Source organism: Artemia sp. Qi Xiang Cuo, chromosome 1, assembly GCF_049724085.1.
Source record: "Artemia sp. Qi Xiang Cuo chromosome 1, ASM4972408v1, whole genome shotgun sequence".
Lineage (NCBI taxonomy): Eukaryota > Metazoa > Arthropoda > Branchiopoda > Anostraca > Artemiidae > Artemia > Artemia sp. Qi Xiang Cuo.
The window spans coordinates 55,780,204-55,803,122 of NC_142794.1; the positions used below are offsets into that span (position 1 = coordinate 55,780,204).

Genomic DNA, 22,919 nt, shown 5'->3' on the forward strand with positions numbered 1-22,919 from the left:
ATGAGTAATCCAAAAAACAGATTAAGATTTTCTTGATGTTTTCCATAGAAATTACCTACGGGTTGTTCTGGGTACCCGGCTGGCTGACCGCATTTCAAACAGGAAGCTGTAAGAAAAGTGAGGTTCAATCACGCTATCTAAAGCTATATTGAGAGAAGGGTTGAGATGATTAGGGTACGTTCTGCGGATGAAGGATGACAGATTGCCGAAGATTGTCCTTTTTGGCCAAACGTTTAAGGCTAAATGGATATTAGGTCGTCCGCGGGGTGGGAGGATGTAATAAAGAAAGATTTAAGGGAAATGGGAACTTCCTGGGAGGGTATAAAGAGGGAGGCTTTGAATAGATTGGGACGGAGGAGGAGCGTGCGTAGCTATATTGGCCTCAGGAGGATTGTTGCTGCGGTGAATTATTAATAGTAGAAATAGCAGTAGTATACTTTTTGAAACGACACTAAAAATAACTAAAAATTAAAATAAAATTTGGCCATCAGACAACGGATCATTTCTTTTTTACATAACCTTTTCCCTTGACACTGCAAAACTTTGACTGTTTTTATTTGTCCTAATTTTTCTATACCATTGCAAAACATGCCACGGCGCCAATTCTTAAAAGCGAGAAAACTCTTTGAAACTGTCTACGTTCGTGGGAAGTTTTTTCTAGGGAATTAAACTGAACAGAGTACATAAAGGGCATAGGTTGTAGCTGGATAATATTATTTGATGTTGATATATCAAGCAATCTTTCAGTCGGTGTCAATAATGATAGATTGCCCGATCACAAAAGATACATACATATTTTTTTTCTTTAATCATATTTCATCCCTTTTCCATGTGAAAGCAAAAGCATCCCTTATTTTACATGATCACTTCTAAGCTAAAGGGAACACCTTTAAAACAAACTAACGTTCATTAATATTGTCATGACGGATGAGGGGGGGGGGGGCTTTACACCGAGTGTATAATATTCACAACCTCCAGAGGATGCAATTTTCATGATTCCGATTTTTCTTGATTAATAAACATTTTGCAGTTTTTTAAAAACAAATTACGGCGAAACGGGAGTTCTTCCTTAGTATGGGGGAGGGGGGGGGGTATGATATTTGACCAACAAACAAGGAATCCTACACACAAAAGAATAACACTCTTTCCAGGAATCACGGGTTAGGGGGCATTTTCCGAATTTAATGTAGTAAAAATTTGTTGAAATAGGTGTTCGGTTTAGAAGTCGGGATACACTGCGTTGTCATATTTTGAATACTGATTAGGCTACATGCAACGCCAAACGAAGATTGTTTTAAAATAGAATTCCAGTTTTTCTCTCAGCAAATACTAAGAATCTTACTATTTTGAGAATTCCTGTAAGTTATAGAGGAGAGGAATAGGTCTACTGAATTTAATTGAGACATAATTTTATTTTGACAATAGAAATATGGAAACGATGGAAAACATCCTGTCTCTCAATTATTATATCAGATCAAGTGCACCTCGAGGTTAGATAAGCACTGGACTATCCAACATTTCCACTTCTCTAGGACTGACGTAGTCAAGGTATCCCTGTTAGATATTTATTAACAGATGCCGTCTTATCAAAAGAAAAGAATCCCGAAAGTATATTATCGCCGAATCGAAAGTATTTGATGCAGATAGAAAATTAAATTAATTCTGAAATATCCTTCTTTAGGTTCTTCTTTTTTTTTTATTCCGATTCTTCCCCCAAAAATAGGTCTAGTTTTCCTCTTAAGGGCTATGGCGAAGGTCACGTATCACGCACATATAGAGGGGGGTGGGGGGATTTTTCAAAATGATATAAACCGAAATTAGTTTACTAGTGTCGAAATAAAAACCAAAATAACACAAAAAGAAACCTCGAGTCCCCGTAGGTAGACTATATGTCCCTTATTTCAATAATGGCTTTCACAAAAATTTTCTTTTATACTTCAAAGGAAGTAGCAGAGAGTGAGTAAAACTTAGTGGAATCAAGTCAAAGATAAATCCCAAAATATTTCTGAAAGTTTCATTCACCTGGATCAACTATTTTCTTTAAAATATTAAAGAAAGTTTGCATGAAAAATAATTTAATTACCATGAGCACCTTTAATGATTTTCACTCATTCGCATTTTGGTCAAAATTGTTATTTTGTGGCATAAAGTGGTACTTTGTTATGGCGCTGACTTAAAAGGGCGCTTAAACTTCTAATTTCTGTTCAAACGAGTCACCTCATGATAAACAATGATCTATGGTTTGATACGATCACCCTGAGAAAAAAAGGAGACAGAACAACTGTACTACCCATGTTAAAAAGCTGTTTCTATCGGTTTTCAAAATGGGGAACTGTAAATCTCCGGCTTTAGACAGAAGGCTTAGACTTTTACAAATCAATTGGCTATCTCAAAATTTACTTTCAAATTGATGTTCCAAGGTGCAAAATAGAGGAAAAAAGCACTTTGCTGCGGCATGCTCTGTTTCATTATTAACAAAAATGTACTAGACATTTTCATTCCCTTTCAGATAAACTTTCTTCCTATATTTTTGGATCCCTGGTTCGATACCATCACTCCTGGGGAAAAAGGAGACGCATCAGTGCTACCCACACAAATGTGATTTCCCACACAAATGTGATCACTCATAACGGGGAAACCGATCAGGAGATCGGTATCTGCAGAACGCGGACCATTAGTCAAAAATAGGAAAAGTTTTTTTTTACGCTTCCAGCCTTTCTAACCCAGAAATGGCACCAAAAATGTCATTTTTGGCACTATACGGCACTTTATGATGGTGCTATTAAGATGACTTTACAAAGAACACACTTTACGATAGAGGCCATAGCTTTGAAATAAAATTCTAAACGGTTTTCTAAGATATTACAGTGCCATTATTTTCTCGTGTTATTGGAATGGGGGTGTGAAAACCTCCAGCTAGAGGTTTTCAACCATGATGATACCAATGGTGCTCTTTTCATTTTTATTCACCGTCATTTTTAATGCATTTCAAGCTCTTTTTCGAAATTTCAATAAAACTATTTCCGCAATATATGTTTACTATACAGGCAAAGCGGAACAATAGTTACTATTTCTGAATTAACTTTAAAAAAGAAAATTTTAAAAAAAAGAAAAGAAAAAAAAAGAAAATTTAAAAAATCTTAAAAAAGAAATTTTTCTCACTGGACAGTTATTTTCGAAACACACTTTTGGAACTTTCGCTTAATATGGGCCGTGGTTCGCTCTTTGCAAGGTTATAGCTACTGCTGCAACCATGATACGTCTAGGAGCACAATGTTAAGAGCAAGTTTTCAGCTAAGTGCAAAATACGCAATTTTTTTTAATTTGAAGACTAATATTGATGCCTTTATTGGCGACAAATTTTTTAGCATCTCTTTTTCTATTAAAAAAGACCATTGTTCCATTAAAAAAAAAGTATTTTAAATTGTCAGCTGATCAACAGTAAAATTCCAAATAGGTTATATGTACATACTTTTATTGCTGGATATTGACTTGAATCCAATCTATCTGCCAGGTTTTTTCCTCAAATCTTACAAAAAAAAAAGGTCTCAGGTGAACGAAACATGTAGGGCAAACTGATATATTTATACATAAAAAAAAATGAGAGTTTGTTTTGCCTTTGTTAGGGCTATCCATAGGCCTCTGAAACTTTAGTTCTCCTTCTCATGGGACAGAAATGTCCTCAAAAAATAGTCCTTATAGCCCGCATTATAGTGAAAGCCACATTCCCTCGCTGCTTAGCGATGATTCATTCTACAATTTAAAGAGGCCTCTCATTAACCTAAAATAATTGCGTCATCCTAGTGGAGAGCTTACCTATTTTCGTTTGCAGAGGCAAAAAATAAGACAGAGGAGTATCATAAATGACTCACACATTGAATCTCAATACTAAAAATGTGTGAACAATATTTTTCTAAATTTGCACCTCTTTTAGGAAATGATCGGTCTTAACCAATTAATTTTTTGTACACTAATTATATTTGTGAGAAGAGAAATAATCAGTGGTAACTTAAAATCTTGTACTTAAGATCAGGGCCGAAATATATACACATCCCTAAGCAAGGGTTGGAAAATTACGCTATCAAAGGGGAAGGCTGATTTCTAATTTTTGTGTTTTCAAGCTAAATTTGACAAGCTATTTGGGTGTAATTTTTGCACAATGTAATTATTTTCCTAATCCTCGAGGGCGGTGCAGTCCGTTCTCTTTGCTCATTTTCCGTTTTCTTCTAATATACAATATTACTATTTTTATTGGTTTTGAGCGTCTCTTATGTTATATAAATATCTCCAATGATTTTCGTTTTCAATTTATTTTAATGGTACTGATTTATTGTTTTGGACAAGTGCACTTTTTTAAATTTAATGTCTATTTGGCACTTGCGAGTTTAGTATTGATAAAAGTAACACTTACCGAGTCTGAAACTTAATTTTAAAAGATGAGACATCAAAATCAGCTTCAAATGTTTCTGGAAGCACTTCTTTTATGTAAACCTCGACGATGAGCTTACGCGAATGGTTACGCTCAATTACAGAATGCTTCATATCGCTCAATAATATTGGGCTGGATGGTCCTACATCAGTAAGGACAGTCATTATGATACTGAAAAATTTAGATAAAATTGGTGCATTATGGTTAGCTAAAAAATTATTGATGAACGTATTTTTTATGCTAAGATAAGCATAATTTATTTCAACAGAGTTGGCTGACCTAAGTATGTACTATTTTAATAAAACAAACTAACTCAGAGTTACAGTTGCACATCTATAATTATGAAATTAATTTGTCCATGAATGCAGCCTTTGAAGAGCTTAAGAAAATTCTTCTTAATTGTAGAAGTAAATGTGTCTCTTTGATTATGACATTTAGGGGGTAGGCATTGGCAGAAACCAAAATGCTCAATCTTTGGGGTCATATACTGGGCTTAAAAAGCACAACCTCAGTCTCATTTACAAATCAGTATTGGGTGGCGGAGAAAGAGTATAAGACAACCAGAAATAATGTTAACAGACTACTGAGGGAAAACTTTAATATAATAGAAATGCAAATAATCCAACCTAGAATAGTCACAGCAAAAAGACTTTGGAATTATGTTCACAGAGATAAAACTAACCTTACTCCAAGCAATTAAAAATTTTATACATCCTTGCTATCAAATTGAAATATAATATGATTCTAGTAGTTCCTCAGTGAAACCACCTTTTCATATTTTTTTCCATGAGCCGTAGGTGGTTAAAATAAGAAACAACCAGTCTAGCATATCCCTAGCAATGCTATCTGATGAGCGAAATTTTATCGATAGCCTAATTGACACCTAGTGAGGCATATAGCTCAGTATTTCGATGGAACCACGTGCTGTTTTTTAAGAAAAATTAAGCAAGTTTAAAATACTTGGTAATTGTAATATCTTTAATATTGTGTTCTTGCCAATTTGCTCTTTGTGTAGTAGAGTACGAACTAGTAGTATCACAGTTTCAGATCTGAAGCATGATATTGGACATGAGAGGCTGGTCATCCCTGATGACAACCTTGCAACATATGCTAAAAATTTGTTTCTTGTTGTTGTTTTTTGAGTGGTTTGAGTTTGAGACCTCTTTGGCAGCTCGACAAAAAAAAAAAAAAAAAAAAAGCAATTTCCACAAAACTGGGTCTACCATCTAAAATCTCAAATTAAATTTGCTCTTTTCAGCTAAATCGTTATGGCACGCCGTCCTTAGCAGACACAGGATATCTCAAAGTTATTTGATGACATACCTTCAGATACAATATCAGAACTTACCATGTCATCAGAGGATGATGCTGATGATTGGCTGCCAGACCTTCCAGTTTCAAATGCTGAATTACTGAGCCACTTACTTGCTGGAGAGCTATCATCAAGTGACGACGAAACCGATAATCAAGAGCATGGAGTAACGGAAGGGAACGACGATCCAGAAGCAAGTAACGACGAAAATTCTCTTCCCCTTGGAGTTATAGTGAATTTATTGCAAAATTATTGGAGCTTAGTTTATACTTTTTCAAGAATCCTTTGTATTCTTGGGCTCCTCTGAAGGAGAAACTACTATAACAAAAGGATATTACCATACCATTTGATTACCTCATCAACGCTTTCAAAATAAGAATAATTGCTACCATGACAATTGCCCCTATTCCTAATGGTGCCAAACATAGCCCCAGGATATAGGCCTATATAAAACTACATGACAACATTATAGCCTAGCAATAAAGTTATTATTTACAATATTCAGACAAATTATTACTTTTAGGCTATTTTTATTCATATTTTTAAATCTATTCTTATTACTGCAGGGTGAACTGGAGTAAGTCTGACCCCTTATAAAGTAATTTTTTTTAGCTTAATTTGGCCCCAACATTGTTATGGAGCTGCTGTCACAATAAAAACTATTTGACATTGCTTTTGGCCATACAAGTAATATTCTTCACAATCAAGAAAGTGTGCAAGTTCTTTTGTTTCTATTAGCAACTGCAACAAAGTAACTCATCTCAGGGAGGTCAAACTTACCCTAAGTCCGGGGTAAATCTGATACTCCCCAGCAGGGGTGTAGCTCCAGCATCTTTATTGGGAGGGCAAGAGGGTTCAAAGCTAAGATGATCTCCACTTTCTGTTATTGTGTTATACACCAAGACATCAATGGGAATCAAATCCAATCCCTTTTCAATACCTTCTTCTTCTTGTTCCACTTTCCATTGTTTTTTAAAGCTGGTTCTAAGCCAAACAAAGAAAGTAAGAAGCTCTGCCTTTTTTTGGCTTTATTAGCCTGCTATAATTAAACAAAATTGATACAAATTATATTTTTAACAATGTTATAAAACACATCAAAGTTGAGACCTGTTACAAAGCTGGTTTTTACAGAACTGGCTATGGAACTGAAAGTTTGGCCATCTTACATTGCTGAGCCTACAGAGATGCTTATTCTGAATTAATAAGTTATAGAACATGTAGCAGCCCAGCTATCTCAATCCTGGGACCACATGTGCATGCGTTTTTCCACCTGATGGGGGGGGGATGTACTAAGTGGTTAAAAAGTAAAGATAGCCTGTCCCTTCCTTAAGTCTTCAATAGGACATTTTTCTTCACATGATAACAAAGAAAAGTTACTAAATTCAAAAACATTACAGAATATATAAATAAATAATGCACATGCATCAAACAAACATAAATGAGGTAATAGACTCAGCTTTTACTTAGGCATTCAGCAACGATTTGCTTTAGATAACAATAGTGCACTGTAAACAAGTTTTTTGGCGGGTGATGGTGGGTTTAATAAGCACAGCTTTTTTGCCAGCTTTGCCATTAAGGTAAAAATTTAGAATTGTGGCCCCTGATAAGGAGACATATTAAGAAAACAATTCTTACTTTAAAACATGTATAATGATCCTAGTTAATATATTATCAAAGGGGAGAACCTTTACCATCAAGTCTTTCCTCTAAAAATCCTTCTTTTTCCAGCTTAAAAGAAAAAGTTTCCAAAAACTACCATGCTGAGATTCAATGTTTAAGCCTTTTGAAATTGCCGCTTTGAGCTGCCAAATAAGTTGTTTTATAGAAAGCGTTCATGCTGGTCTTTAGTATTCATATTTGGATTTTTGCCACTGCTATTAATATTCTGCATTTGTTCCACTGCTCATTAAAAAAAAGGTTTTAAACAGACTGGTACGAACACTATATATAAAAAAACGTATTTGGCAGCAATTTACCAATTTCAAAAGACTTAGGAATTGAATCTCAATGTGTTAAATTTTAGGAAACTTTCTCTTAAGCTGGAAAAAGAAGGATTTTTAGAGTAAAGACTTGATGATAAAGGTTCTCTCCTTGAATAATATGTTAACTAGGATCATTATACATATTTTAAAGTAAGAATTGTTTTCCTAACATGTCTCCTTATCAGGGGCACAATTCTAAATTTTTACCGCCATTAATATTAAAGTGCATATCCACTTCCTTCAACTCCCACACCCTTCATAGGAGACTAAAACATGCAGTTCAAATATGCACTAATCCAACAGCCCTGCGCATCATGTCATTCAGTTGCATGGGATTTGAAAATGATGTCTTAGCAACTCAAAAAGTAAATCCTTTAAATTACGGAGAACATTGAAAAAAAAACCATGTGCACTGTGAAAAAGTTCAGATTGGAAATTGCCTCAATTTGTGAGACATAGACATTTTTCCAAATATTCTGTGATTTTTCCCATATTGCATAGACCTAGAGTGTTCATTAAATTGTGATTTACCTCAAATTACAAATCTGATTGCAGTGTTTAGAGACTATTCTTTTAAATTCCCTAAGGAATTGAATTATTTGCCGATTACCATATAAGCATTACCACACGACAATTTAAGAAATTATTTTCGGGCGGAACCGAGAGCATTTCACGGGCAGTCCCCTCCCAAGTCATCAACTTCTGTGAAGCATGCTAGTATCCGTAAAAACTAAACAGCTGAAAAAGAAAAAAACAATCCAAGCTACTAAGAACGAAAATTTTCAGATGGTATCTCAACCTACAGCACCAAGAAAAAGATCAAGATGTTCATCAAACACACAGTCAAATATTGAACAAAACATAATCAAAACAGATCCTATCTCAGTTTTGATAAGGAAAACTAATGGAGAGCCGTTTAAACAAGAAGAGATCCTAAATTTAAGGAAATTAATATTTTCTGCTGCAAAAGGTAATTTTGATGTGCGTCTTCTTAGATCAGGTATGACTGAAATTTATTTTCAAAATGAAAATTGGGCAAACATTTTGATTCAAAAGTCTAACACGTTATCTTTTGCAGGTAGTACAGTCGAATGTAAAATTGTAATAAAATAGGCCCTCCTCAAATATGTGGTATATGGACTTGACCCGAATCTTTCTAATGAAGAAATTCAGCTTGAGCTACTAGATGCATCAGTACAGCTAGTAGAGCCAGCAACTGTAACTAGACTTCGACAAAAGAAGGATGGTGATCTAGTGGACAGTAAATCTGTCCTGATAACCAGCCAAAATGAGATAAAAGTTGGATTATATCTGTACGGCCAAACAGTATGGTACAAACAGTACAAACCGAAACCGTTCCAGTGCACTATTTGTCTGATGCACAGCCATACCAAAAATAACTGCAAGCAAACGATTCCTGCATGTCCACAATGTGGAGGAACGGGTCAGAATCAAGATGCTTGCACAGCACGTGAACCATACTGCAAGAATTGTAAAACAGATAGGCACTGTTACCTGCAAAAGCAAATTTGTCCTTTATATCAGAAAAGAGCAGTTATAGTAAGGTCGTAACACCAAATGAGACTTCCGTACTCTATGGTAGCATCAAGAATTCTCAATTCAGAATTAGCTCAAAGACTGACAACAAGACCAGGTCACTCCAAACCAAACCCCCCAAAAGAGACTGTGAGTCAACTTCATAATAGAGATTTGGAAAGCAGCAGAGGTGCTCACCAAAAACAGCAAATATATGGCATTGAACCTCTGCCATAAAAAAAAACAAACACAAAGAAAAGACACACAATCTTCTCAGAACAGACCACAGACAGCCGCAGATTCAAGCGAGTTGGAAAAAAATTGCAACTTATTAACGCAGCAAGTGAAGTCAATTATGACTAGTAAAGCTTTCACTACAATCTTTGGCCCAACTATTTGGGCATCTGCAACCGCTTAATTACAGCTCCTGAAAAGTGCAATAGCCATCCCCGTTTTGTTGGACAAAAGTGAAAACTAAGAGATAGATGGAATAGATTTGATAAGCCTAAAGTAAGTTAGCAAATGAAAAAGCCCCTCGTACCCGACCTAATTGAAATCATCAAGCATATACATAATAGTACGACGATCTCCTCTCCTTTGCAAGCGACAGTGAATCAATTGATATGGCACATCTAGATGGAAATGATGGACCGTAATGAACTGAAAATCCTCTGACGGAATGTGATTTCCTTTTACTCGACTAAGCTTCTAGATTTAACAAATTGGCTAAGCAAAAATAATGCCGACATTGTATGTCTGCGAGAGACAAATCTACATGAGATAAAAAAGATTAGCATTCCTGGTTTCAAAATATATAGAAAAGATAGGTCTTCCGATCCCAAGGGTGGAGGTGTTGCTGTACTTGTCAAAAATAATCTACCTCCCTCTGCAGTGCCAATTAAACCATATAATCAAGATGTAGATATGGTTGGGGTCATTCTTCACTTAAAAAATGGTGATCACCTTACGATATGTTCATTTTATAATCCTAATGGAAGAAATCTAATTTTTGATGTATTACGCGATCAGGTAACCGGGCAAAAAACAATTTTGTGTGGTAATTTTAATGCCCATAGTCCCCTGTGGGAAGATGCAAATCAGTCAAACACTGCAGGAATGTGCATTGAAAAAGTAACTCTAGAGGTCCCAGTTGCTTTAGTCCTTACACCGTTTGGTCTAAACACCTATTACAATATAAGGAACGGAAGCTTCTCAACCAATAACATACAAATAGGACCAGCATATCTACTTTCACATGTAACAATACACAACGTACAACACCTACAGAGACCATTCTTCTATTCTGACCACAATAAATGATGTAAGATGTGAAACTGGGCCACCTACCTCTAGATTTAATTACAAGACAGCTCATTATGAGAAAGGCAAAGATTGAAACACATCTTAAGTAATACAAATTATGAAGCGGTTTTTCAAGCTCTGGAGGTTGACCAAAAAGCCAAAATCCTAACACGTGTTCTAAAAAAAGCTGCTTTGGAATCCATTCCAAGATCTTCCAACCAGCCTACACTACGCCAACCAAAAAAAAAAACAAAGAAAGTATGGTGTAATGATGATTGTAAAAAGGACGTCGATGAAAAACGCAAACGTAGAAAAATTTTTAATAAGTTTTCTATCCCAGAAAATCGTAAGCATCTCACTCGAGCAGAAACTAAAGTGAAAAAGTAGGCCTAAATGCAAAGAGATCAACATGGAAAAATTTTTCAAATAAACTAGACGTGAAGAGCCCACTGTCAAATGTCCATGCCTCATCAATCGATTAGAGGGGGAAAATCCAAAAGATGGTGTTATACAGACATTGCAGCATAACAGCATTCTCTTTACCAGTAACCAACAAAAAGCGGAAGCCTTTTCCAAATATTTCGAACATCCAGCCCCCAGTAAATTTCCTCATCTCACCCCGCATGTCTGCAAACTCCACAACAAAACAAAGGCCAAGGAGGAACTTCTGGAACTATTTACAGAACGAGAGCTTCTCGAAGTTCTGGAGGAAGTGAATGTGGACTCAGCATCTGGAGAGGAGGAAATAAGTTACTTGATGCTGACCAATTCAGAGCCGAGATTTAGAAAAGCTCTAATCGATGTATATAACGAATCCAGGAAGCAAAGTTCTTTTCCAAAAATATGGAAGAAGTCAATAAGTACTTCTGTGATTAAACCAAACAAACCACCAGAAATGCAATCTTCTTACAGGCCTGTATCACTCTTACCCGTCCTTGGAAAAATTATGGAAAAGATGATAAAGAAAAGGCTTGAATGGTTTTGCAAATGTAATGGCCTCTTTCTGCAGCAGCAGTGTGGTTTTAGGAAAGGCTTAAACCCAATTGATTGTACTCTCATGCTGGAGGAGGCTATAAAAAATGCTGACAGTCAAAAGAAGGTCCTCGTAGCAGCATTTGTTGACTTCGAATCTGCTTTTGACAAAATATTAGAGAAGAGGCTATGTCAGATTTTAAAAACAATGGACTTCCCAGACAAATTCATCTATTTCATCTCTGATTTCCTTAATAATAGAACATTCAAAGTGAAGATCAATGAAGCTACATCCTCTATTGTAGACTCCATCAGGGTTTACCGAAAGGATCGCCGCTTAGCCCACTTCTTTGCCTCCTCTTTCTATCCGAGCTCGAATTTTTAAGTGAGAGTTTAGGGCTAGCAGCCTTTGCAGATGACCTCACCATTTGGGAAGTAGGATACAGCAATAATGAGGCAATTGGAAAGTTAAACGCTGCTCTAAACGAATTAGTTCGATTCTTCAAAGCATTTGGAATGAGTGTATCAGCCCAAAAAACAAAAGCGATGATGTTCAATAACAAAAACATTCCCACTCCAATGGCTCAAATAATTATTGGAGGAGAGAGACTTGATTTAGTCAAAGAATGCAGATTACTGGGATTGAAAATAGACCATCGATGGACTTAAAATAAACAAGTAGAGGTGATGAAAGAGGTCTTCCTGAAAAGCATTGTAATTCTTAAAAAGACTTGCCTCTACAGAATGGGGAAACTCACGAACTGTGTTAGGAACTTTTTACAAACAATATATAAGGCCAAAATGGAGTATGGAATAGTTGCTTATGGCCATACCAATAAAAAAACATGTTGAAATTGGAAACTATCCAGAACATGGCGCTCCGACTGGCTCTTGGCTTGTACCCACACACTTCCAGTGATCGTACCAGGAAGCTAGCAGGAGTTGTCCCTATAAGCGAGAGAATGGACAAAGCCATTGTTAAAAATTATACCAGGATCCAAGCCTTTGGGGGGCGGCACCCCATTTTCACCCTTTTTCATGGGAGCGCTAGGCAGCAGAATAAAATCGGGATCGCATCATGGCAAATCACTGAATAAAATCGCACCACTGGTCAAAATTCAGGTTGATTCTTTTAAATTTCCTCCTCCATGGAAGTTTTGCCAATCAATTGTCAGCCTAAAACTTGTACATGAAAAAAGAAGAATAACTCACATCAACTAATTATGGCTGAAATTTCCAGAAACAAGACTACAGAATTTAAACATTAGATGCAAATTCATACTTGTGAATCCCTACTAGGGAATAAATCTGGCGCAACAGCAATAATTCCACAGACCTCTCTGTCCTTTCAAAAGCCTCTCCCACTGAACTCCTCAGTTTTGAAGGCTGAACTGCCAGCAATAGTTGAATCACTAGATCCGGTCAAAAATATACCTCTCCATTTCAGCAAAGTATCAATCTTCTCGGATTCTCAGACTGCTCTTAAACTACTCAGAACCTTAACCTGGAACGCAAAGGACACTGATTTGCAGGAGATAAGAGAACAGCTTGATTCTCTATATAAGATTATCATAGCAGTGGCTTTCCAGCATATTGCTAGCCATGTAGGCATCCACTATAACGAAAAAGTGGACATTCTTGCCGCAGAGACTGCAAAGTCTATCAACCTACAGCTTGTTCAAAATTATTCAATCGCACTTAGAGATGCAATTAGAAACCGCCATCCTTATAGAAAGCCTCCTCCTGCTTTGGCTCCAATTTTCAAAGAGCCTGAAATAAATCTGGCGTACTTCAAAATAAAAAACTTAGCAGTAATACTGAGAAGAGAAGAATTCAGATGGAAGCAGTATAGTGACCCAAATTGTAGACTCTGCAACCTGACTGAAGAAACTTTGCAACACCTTCTCTTTGAATGCGCTGCAAGTACTCCTGGAATTTATAAACTACATACCCTATCCCAAAATTTTAAACTTCCACTAGACATTAACCTGATTGTGGATGCTCCCTTGCCAGCCTCCATTGAAAAACAGTTTTACAGAGAGGCAACTGATGTGTTAATGAATTTAGATCGAAAGTGGATTATAGCTATTTATGACAGAAACTAAGGATTAAAAGTTGACTTGATTTAATCTATATTCCAACGCTTGACTAATTCCATCTGTGTTACCTGTTTGTGGATATTTGCCAAGTGAAATGCCAATTAAGGCAATCAGAGTACCGTTTGCCATGGAATAAACCAAATATTTCACTTTATGGATTATATAGTGTTTAAAATGCCATATATCAGGTAGTCGCCATTTGACAAATTTGTTAATTTATTCAGAGAAAACTAGACAAGATAATTGCGTCTCAGGTGGAGTTTTCCAGCAAACTAGACTCAATTTCGGCGGAAGTTGCGTCATTAAAAAGTGAAGCAACAACCCGTGATTCAAGAATATTTGAACTAGAATCTACACTAGAGGAGCAGAAGCTTAAACCTGAAGCTCTAGAGAAACTACACTAGACTAGATTAACGAATAGTTCAACTAGAATCTACACTAGAGGAGCAGAAGCTTCAATCTGAAGCTCTAGAGAAACGATTGCTTGCTTTTGAAGTAAAAGACCGAAAGCTTAACTTGTTGATTCATGGATTACCGGAAGAAAAATCTAATGAAACGCCTGAAGCTAATGTGAAAAACCTTTCTGTGAATAAGCTAAGAATTGATGAGCCAGTAATGATAACGAAGTGCTATCGTATTACTTCTCGTTCGGCAAATATTACTGACTCCCGCCAACGCAAAAGTAAACAAAGGCAAGTGAAGCCTTTTCTTGTATCGTTAGGTTCCGAAAATGAGATTCAAGCTATAATGTCAAACGTCGGTAAACTTAAGGCCAGTGGTATCGTTATTTGCACAGACTTGCCACCTGAACTGAATATCCGAAGAAGTGAGCTATTGGCCAAATCACGTGAGATGAAAACGAAAGCCGAAATAACTTTCTCTCGGGTTCGTCAAAAACGCATAGAAATGTGGCTTGAAGTTAAAGGATCTACTTCGTCTTTGTGGTCTAGCTTCCAGATCAGTCAATGGATTAGTTGTGAAATGGATTTTGATTTATTATTATATTCTACGAGTGAAAACAGAGATTTGGATTTATCTCGTCATGATGTGTTTTTTGTACCTTTTCATTATGTATGATTATTTCCATGCTTTCCTTCTTTTCTGTCTAGCTCTAGTTGTGCAAAAAAAGTTCTCGTTCTGCTCGTTTTTTCTTTCCGCAGCAAACAAGCTTGTTGTTGCGCTATCCAAATTAGAGACCCAAATGTCTGTATTGCTATTGTTTAATTTTGATCTAGTTCGGCGACCTTCTCACTCCTCGCATGCTGGGAATTATCTGAGGTACCACCTTTTACTCATTAGCCTATCATTTCATATTGATTTTGGTAAGTTTTATGTATATGATATTATGATGATAATAATTGTTAAATAAGAAAACATCGGACCGGCTCCATGATTTTGAGAAAAAACAACTTGACCTAAATGAATTATTTAAATCGGTAGGATCAACTGGTGATGAATCTTCTCATCTTTTTACCCAGTCTTTTCCTCGCAGTAAATATATAAATAATGACCAAATCCCTCCATTTAATCAGTTAGAATCCTCCCGAATCGCGTTTTGGAATTGTAGAGGAGTGCTTAGTAGTTTAGATTTTCTATCCACATTCCTTTATAGTAATCGTATTGGTATTCTGGGACTATGTGAGACTTTTCTTAGTGATGGTATTAGTTCTTTGGTTGGTGTATCTGGGTACAGGATAGTTACTAGAAACAGGTCTACCCGTTCGAAAGGTGGACTTGCCGTGTTTACTGACCAGAATCTCCCTACCCGTAAAATTACGGATTTTAATGATTTGTATCAAGAGATGGGGTTTGAATTTTTTAATGGTTGAGATCAAGTCTGGTAAGGAGAAGCTACTCCTATGCTTATTTTATCGACCACTGGGATAAAGTGCGTCAAATTTTATTGGTAAGTTGAATGATCTAACACAATGGATGACTTTTAAGAACCATAAAGTGGTTTTTATGGGTGATTTTAATATAGATTTGGGACAGTTGAGTTCAGAGTCCCATGAATTAAGATCTCTACCTGTAGATTTACTAACTACTTTCTTTTCTGCCTGAGTGGTTTCAATAGCAAGAATACCAACACGTATTAGTGAACAGTCGGCATCAGTTATTGACAACATTTTTACGAATTTCAATCTACATTCGAGTTATGTCGTATTAACTGATGAATCGGATCACTCTATGTTACTTGGTGAATTTTTGATAAATAGACTGAAATCTAAGCCGAATATAAAAGTAAGAAGGACTATTGGTGACAAATCGTTACAAAATTTGAGAGCTAAATTGGCTTGTTGCGACTGGACTTGGCTACCCTATTTATTGAGAAATTCTCTTCTGCCCTTGACTCTGCCTACCCCTTTTCGAAAAAGCGCTCCCGGTATGCGACCCCAAAAAAGCCTTGGATCACCCAAGGCTTACTAACCAGTATTGAACACAAAAATATGCTATTCAGGCAATATATTGATAATCCTGAGGTACTTGGTACGAAATTCAAGAATTATAAAAACATTCTGACCACCCTGCTCAGGAAAGCTAAACAGGCTTACTACCATAAGCAGTTTCAAGAAGCAGAAGGATCGCCAAAGAAGACATGGATACTGATGAATGAATGCGTGAATAAACAAAAAACTAATACGTTTCCTGGGACCAAAACCAAGCCTGATGGAACATCTTCAACATCCCAACAAGAAGTAGCCAACACGTTAAATGAATTTTTTGCATGCATTGGAGAAGCAACCGTAGAGGAAGCTTATGACATTTCAACTGTCGTCACGGATACTTATAAAAAATACCTACCTTCACCATCTTGCTCCTCTATGTTTCTGTCGCCAGTCTCTGAGGACGAACTGCTGAAGATTGTTCAAGCCATGAAAAACGGTCACTCCGAAGGTCCAGATGGGTCGTAAATTACCTCATAAAGAAGACCATCAATTGCTATGTCGTCGTTATCGCACAGATTGTCAATTCTTCATTTAAAGATGGCATCTTTCCTACTGTCTTCAAGTCAGCGAAGGTTATACCCCTCCACAAAGGTAGCAGCCCCAAGCTGCCTTCAAACTACCGCCCTATGTCTATTCACTCTGGTTTTTCGAAAATTATGGAGCGTTGCATCTACAGCAGCGTGATAAATAATCCGACTAAGTCTAATTTTTTATCATGCAACAGTTTCGATTCAGGCCTGGCCAATCTACCAAACATGCTATACTGGTTTTACAACAGTTTTTGAATGATGCGATGGACTGTGATGTGATACCAGCTACAATATTTGTGGATGTAAAAAAAAAGCGTTTGACACCATTTGTCATCTGATTCTTCTGGATAAGCTTGACAAATGCAGAATACGAGGTAATACTCTCTTACTCATCCAGTCTTACCTCAGTGGTCGGAATCCATTTGTGGATGGAGGTGCACTAAGATTGGTAAAAACACCATGTTCTGAAAAGGTAGGAGTACCACAAGGTTCGATTCTTGGACCACTACTATTTTTAATATACGCCAATGACCTTCTGGACACTATCACCGATGATGGACTTGCTCTACTTTTCGCAGACGACACGGCTAATTCTGTCACAGGTACAGATGAATCATCCGTCAGAGAAAACCTCTGTTTTGGTCTAAAGAAGCTATTACAGTGGTGTGCTGACAACCTCATGGTGTTAAACTCTTCAAAGACCCATTTTATCATCTTCTCTCGAATTTCACATGCCATACCGTCGATTTCTCAAATATCTGTCCGTTCTAATGGAGAACTAGTTACCATTGCCAGGAAGGAGTCTTGTAAGTATCTAGGGCTAACAGTTGATGAAAATTTATCTTGGAAACTTCATCTTGATAGGCTAAAGATACAGCTAGGAAGGAATGTGGGTTTACTGCGGTATCTAAAATTCCACCTCCCTTTCCCTGCTCTTAAGTCAGTTTATTATTCTTTAATCTATTCTTATTTTAATTATTGTCTGATTACTTATTTAAATACTTTCAAATCTCTAATTAAGCCCCTTCAACGTCTTCAAAATAATGCCCTTCGTATGTTAAAAGCACTCCTTCCTTCCCCACCTTCCCTCCCCGATAAATCCCCTACAAAAAGCCTTTATACATTTTTAAGAATATTGCCAGTTGATCTAGTCCTTCCTGTACATTGCATCCTTTTCAGACTAAAACAATTAAAAGAATTATTACCGTTGGCTTTAAATTCTAGAAACTTGTCTATGAATAGTCAGGTAGGCTCAGGCATCAAAGATATTTTATACAAACAAGATTTTTATTGGGAAAATCAGGCACCCTTCTGATATACCAGCCTTGTTGATCAAATTTGGTATTACATGCTACAGCAGAGTACTCACTTAGCTGTGTGTTTAGCTTCTTTTCTTAATGCAGGTATTTTGAAGACCAAACTGGCTTTCCATGATGTACAAATAACAGTTTAATAGGGATAAATCCTTTTATTAGAAAGTGAAAACTATGAATCATTCTATTCTCTCTACAGAACCGCATACTTCTGTCATCACTAAGCCAGATAAGATAGGGGTTTTGGAGTTGACCCTGTGTAGGACTTGCCCTGGTTAACTCTATTTATCCAAGTTTCCTCACTCTGTAACAGTGAATGTAATTGAATGACAATTCAAGCAATAAAAAGTAATGGACAAATACATCACTTAGGGCTGTGTCTAGCCCCATTAGGAAAGATTGGGCATGAATTTAGAGGTTGGTCTCTTGATATTTAACCATTAGGGGGGTTAAGTAAATTAATGCACTTTTAGGAATAACATACACTAAGTAGGTATTTTAGAATTTTTTAAAAAGGGTTTTTAGAAATTTACAGTCTTTTTTGGAGAGATCAACCACAAGAGTTTTCAGTTATTATGTTTTCAGAGTGTATGTTTCAGTTACTGTATGTTTATGTTAAGTCATCTACATTTTCATAGACTTTTTTTTATAATTGTTTAGTGTGACAAGCTTGTTAAAGCTTACCATATTTTGGTGTTAATAAATAAATAAATAAATAAAATCAGAACCAAAATTTGAGTATATTGTCAAAATAACAAATAATATCGTAAAATTCTACTTTAGCTACTTTTGGCTATCTTGGAAAGGGGTTAGGTTAAGAAAATGAAACTCAAGGATGGGTCTACTGGCTAAAGTATGTCCCAGGAAGATGTTTTGAACAACCTATCTCCACTCCTTCTCTCTCTAGAGGGTCCTGAAATCTGTGCGTTATAAAAGTGAAACCTTGCAAAACAGTTCTCTACTTAAATGAAGTACAACACAATTGTTCTTAACTTCACAGCTTTGCTCAATCCTAATTTATAAGGTTTTATAAATTACAAGATATAATAATAATAATAATAATAATTTATTTTTGACCCACTAACAATTATAAAAAAGTGGAGTAACAAAAGAAAATAAAAAGTAGACATACAAAAACAAAACACATGCAAAACAATATCAATATAAAAACTACAAATACAAATCAAAACAATCGCACAAGAGGATGAAAAGGACCCAACCGCTTGCAGGCCTCATCTTTTAACTTGGAGTCCAACTTGTTATATAACGTCAATATATCAGTTGCATTAAACATTCGAATAATCTTACGGTTTCTATACCAACGTGGCAAATACAAAAGATATTTACAATAACGGAAATACAAAACTAATATCCTGCATATCATTATTATTAAAAAATGGGCGCAAACCTGATAGAAAAAGAATGGAATGGTCACAATACGTAGAATATAGTTTAGCCAATGCCTTACGAGAATGTCGGCCACGATTTGGAACAATTTTAGCATAACCTGCTTTAAGCTTATTCTTAATATCTGCAAGTGCACTAGCACGGATAGCTGAAATAGAAGAGCAGATACTAATCCCGAGCCAACGCAACGCAGGAGGCAGCTTAACTGAAAAAGAACTACAACACAAATCACTACTTGGGTTTTTAGCATTGAAAACTAAATATTCACATTTTTCAGCATTTAGCACGAGGCCAATTTTTTCCAAAAGCTTAGAAACAAACTGGGTAGACTTAGCTAGGGTGAATTTTGAATGGCTAATAAGTAATAAATCATCTGCATAAGCAATATAAGATAAATTAGTTAGACCCATAAAATATGACGGAAAAATACAAGAAAGCACAGGGTATAAACAAGCATTAAAAAGGTATGGTGACAGAACCCCTCCCTGCCTAAGTCCAGACCGAATTGGAATATTACCAAAAAAGATCTCTCCTGACCGAAGTCGAACATATGAATTTGCACACAGAAAACGAAGGACACATATAACAGATGAATTCCCTCCTAGCTGGGTAAGAGAATACCATAGTTGGCTGTGACAAACCGAATCAAAAGCTTTTGAAATATCTAACGCACATAAATGAACTTCAGATCCATCTTTTTGTGCTTGAATTAAAAAAGAAGTAAGAACTCGATGCGCATGTTGGCATCCAATATTTGGTTTAAACCCAAATTGATTGGACACATAGTCAACATTTGGAAGAATTTCAGGAAGCAGGACATATTCAAAAACTTTGCTCAGCGAACAAGCTACCGTAATAGGTCTATATGATGCGCAATTAGTCGGATCTTTCCCACGTTTAAGAATCGAAGTGACACTCCCGCACAAAAAAGAATCAGGGACCAAAGACGTACATAGACAAATTTGAAATAATAACTGCAAATGATAAATCAATTCTTTCGAATCAATATGAAGGTTAAAAACACTAATACCATCAATATCACAAGATTTAGATTTTAAATTATTAACACAACGAATCACACGGTCAGCAGAAACGGGAGGTACATGGCCTTGGTAAATTTTCGCAGGTAATACATAAGAACAGAGGTTAACATATTGAGAGTGAACCGCACAATTCATAACATTAAAAATCTTATTATAATGATTAATCCAAGAGGCATTAGGGATCCGATCGGCATTAGGAGGTGAATCAAATTTCGCAACATTAATCACTTGTTTCCATTGACTAGAGGTCTTCGGAAATTCTACACCATTGTACTTTACTTTACGAATATAACGTTTAAACTCCAACTTCATTTTCTGTTTAATGTCTAAAAGGTGACACCTAAAAGGGCAGCCACACGCTACCCAAATTCTAAGCCAGAATTTTGCACTATTTTTCACAATTTTTAAATTAGGGTCAGATTTACAGATTGAGCCTCTAGTCTTAAGCTTAAAACGACAAAGCGGGACAGCCACTTCTTCGGCTTTTTTCAGGCAGGAAACAATCTGGCTGTAATATATATTCAGCTGAACTCGAGCTTGTGGGGAGATAACACTGGTACAGAGTAAATTAAATGGAACTTTAATTGTAGACAGAAGAAGAGCAAGGGTAGATAGATTTAGAGGTCAGTCTGCTTTATTCCAGTCTCTTTTGATTATCCACTTTTTGTAATTAGTACATAAGTTCTGTTCAGCCCGAGTCGTATTGATGGTGACAGTGGCTGAAAGGGGCAGATGGTCATAATTACGTTCATCCTGGTCAATGTGAATATCACTAATAGAAACACCAGAAGAAACAACACAGTGATCAATATCAGACAATGAACCGCTATTATGTATGTATGAATGGGATGCATCTTTATCCAAAACCCAATAGCCATTAGGTAGCGAATCCAAAAATAAATCAGTTTGTGTTGAGGTAGAGTTTATATCACAGTTCATATCGCCTAAAAGGATCCAATCCAATCCATTACTCTCAACACTAATAAGAAGGGTCTTTAACGATGCACATGCTTTAGTATACTTTGTTAGAGAGGGAAATGATCTTAGGTTGCAAGGGAGGTATACATTAATAAGAACTAGGTTAGCAAAACGGATTGCAATGAAATAATCACATTCACGATAACACACAGGAGATAGCAGGACTAGTGTATGTTTTAATAGGCATGCCAGCCCACCTGAAAGTCTCCCCGAAGTTTTTCGGGCACTTCTAGCGAAAACCAAGTGTTCTTTACTCCTGCGAAGGGAGTTCAAACTTACCAAAGGCAAAAGATGTTCTTTTAGAAACAAAATGTCGAAATTAGATAATTTCTGGTTCAAAGAATCATCCTTATCCTTCGTTCCGTTAATGTTGAATGAGCATATAGAAATTTCGATTTTAAGAGTCATTTTCTTAGCTGACTAGAACGTTTAGCTACAGCATTACGAAGGATTCGGCATTTTAGAGAAAATGAAACATGATTGCCATGACAATTAGCACATTTAGGGGTAGCCTGGCACGGAGAATCGTGCGACGATTCATGCTCTTCTGCACAGCGGGAGCAACGTTTAGGGTTATTACAAGATAACTTCAAATGATTAGGCGATTGGCAATTATAGCAGCACCTTGGTGGACGCTGGAACTCATGAACACGGAAAATCTCATAACCAACTTTCACGCCAAGCTTCAGTGCATTAGCAAGAGCAATTGCATTTTCAAAAAAACACTTCGGCAGTGAAATAATTGCTAATCCGTTTTGCTTCCTTAATAGTTACGCAGCCAATTGGCATGCCAACGTCTAAGGCATGGGATAGACTTTCCATAGTACCGATGTATTCTGTGTCATATATTATCACTCCGTAGTTGAGAATTATAGAGGAAACAGAAAAGTAAAAGTCTTTATCAGCAGTCTGATCAATCTACACCACAATTTTATCGCTGGAGTGCTTTATGTTATGAACACAATCATGACAAGGTATAAGGTAAATTACTTCACGGCGTTTTGCAGGATTATTTTGAAAAAAAACAACATTGATATGGCTTAAGATCCAGTAAATTTTTTATTATTCATATTATTGACTTACAAATAAAGTAAACATACCACTCTATGCCTTTTTTTAGGCTCTTTCCAAATATAACAATCATTTTTGTTGGAAATGAATTTTACTCCTGTTGGGGTTCCACCTGTTGTTTTTTTCTTATCTATGATAAATTAAAGGAAATAGTAAAAATGATCATTATTTGGGTGGGATCAAACTTTTTTGAAGCTTAATCTTTTTCTAGAGCCCAACTTAGGATTACTTCTAGTTCATTCATTTTTATATTCTATTTCTTGTGTAACTATGAGCATGGTTAATGTTGGAATACCTTCATATTCCCGAATTTCCAGAAACAAAAAGTAGAATCCTGCAAAAACGGTAATTTTACTGTGTGAATTGATCATTTAGAGCCGTTCCAGAATTTTTAGCCGTGTCTCTAAAATTCAATATTTTGAGGAGGGGTGGGCAAACTTTGACCTAGCAAACAAGTCTTGTACGCAAATCATTTAATTAACAAAAGTTAATTGTTTT

The 22,919-nt window shown here is 36.3% G+C and overlaps 1 protein-coding gene across 3 annotated transcripts in view; it reads right to left on the minus strand.

Moving 5' to 3' along the window:
* Positions 1-22,919, minus strand: part of LOC148956500 (ubiquitin carboxyl-terminal hydrolase 19-like) — a 50,242-nt gene that overhangs the window by 12,053 nt on the left and 15,270 nt on the right. The window contains exons 2-3 of one of the 3 annotated variants that reach the window (XM_089108394.1): positions 6,522-6,777; positions 4,412-4,600 (exon numbers count right to left, since the gene is read on the minus strand). In XM_089108394.1, the coding sequence (XP_088964520.1) occupies positions 4,412-4,593 (182 nt within the window). In that variant the 5' untranslated portion in view covers positions 4,594-4,600; positions 6,522-6,777. Of the gene's footprint in view, positions 1-4,411; positions 4,601-6,521; positions 6,781-22,919 lie in introns of all 3 variants that reach the window. The other 2 variants (XM_089108386.1, XM_089108395.1) reach the window with 2 other exon arrangements.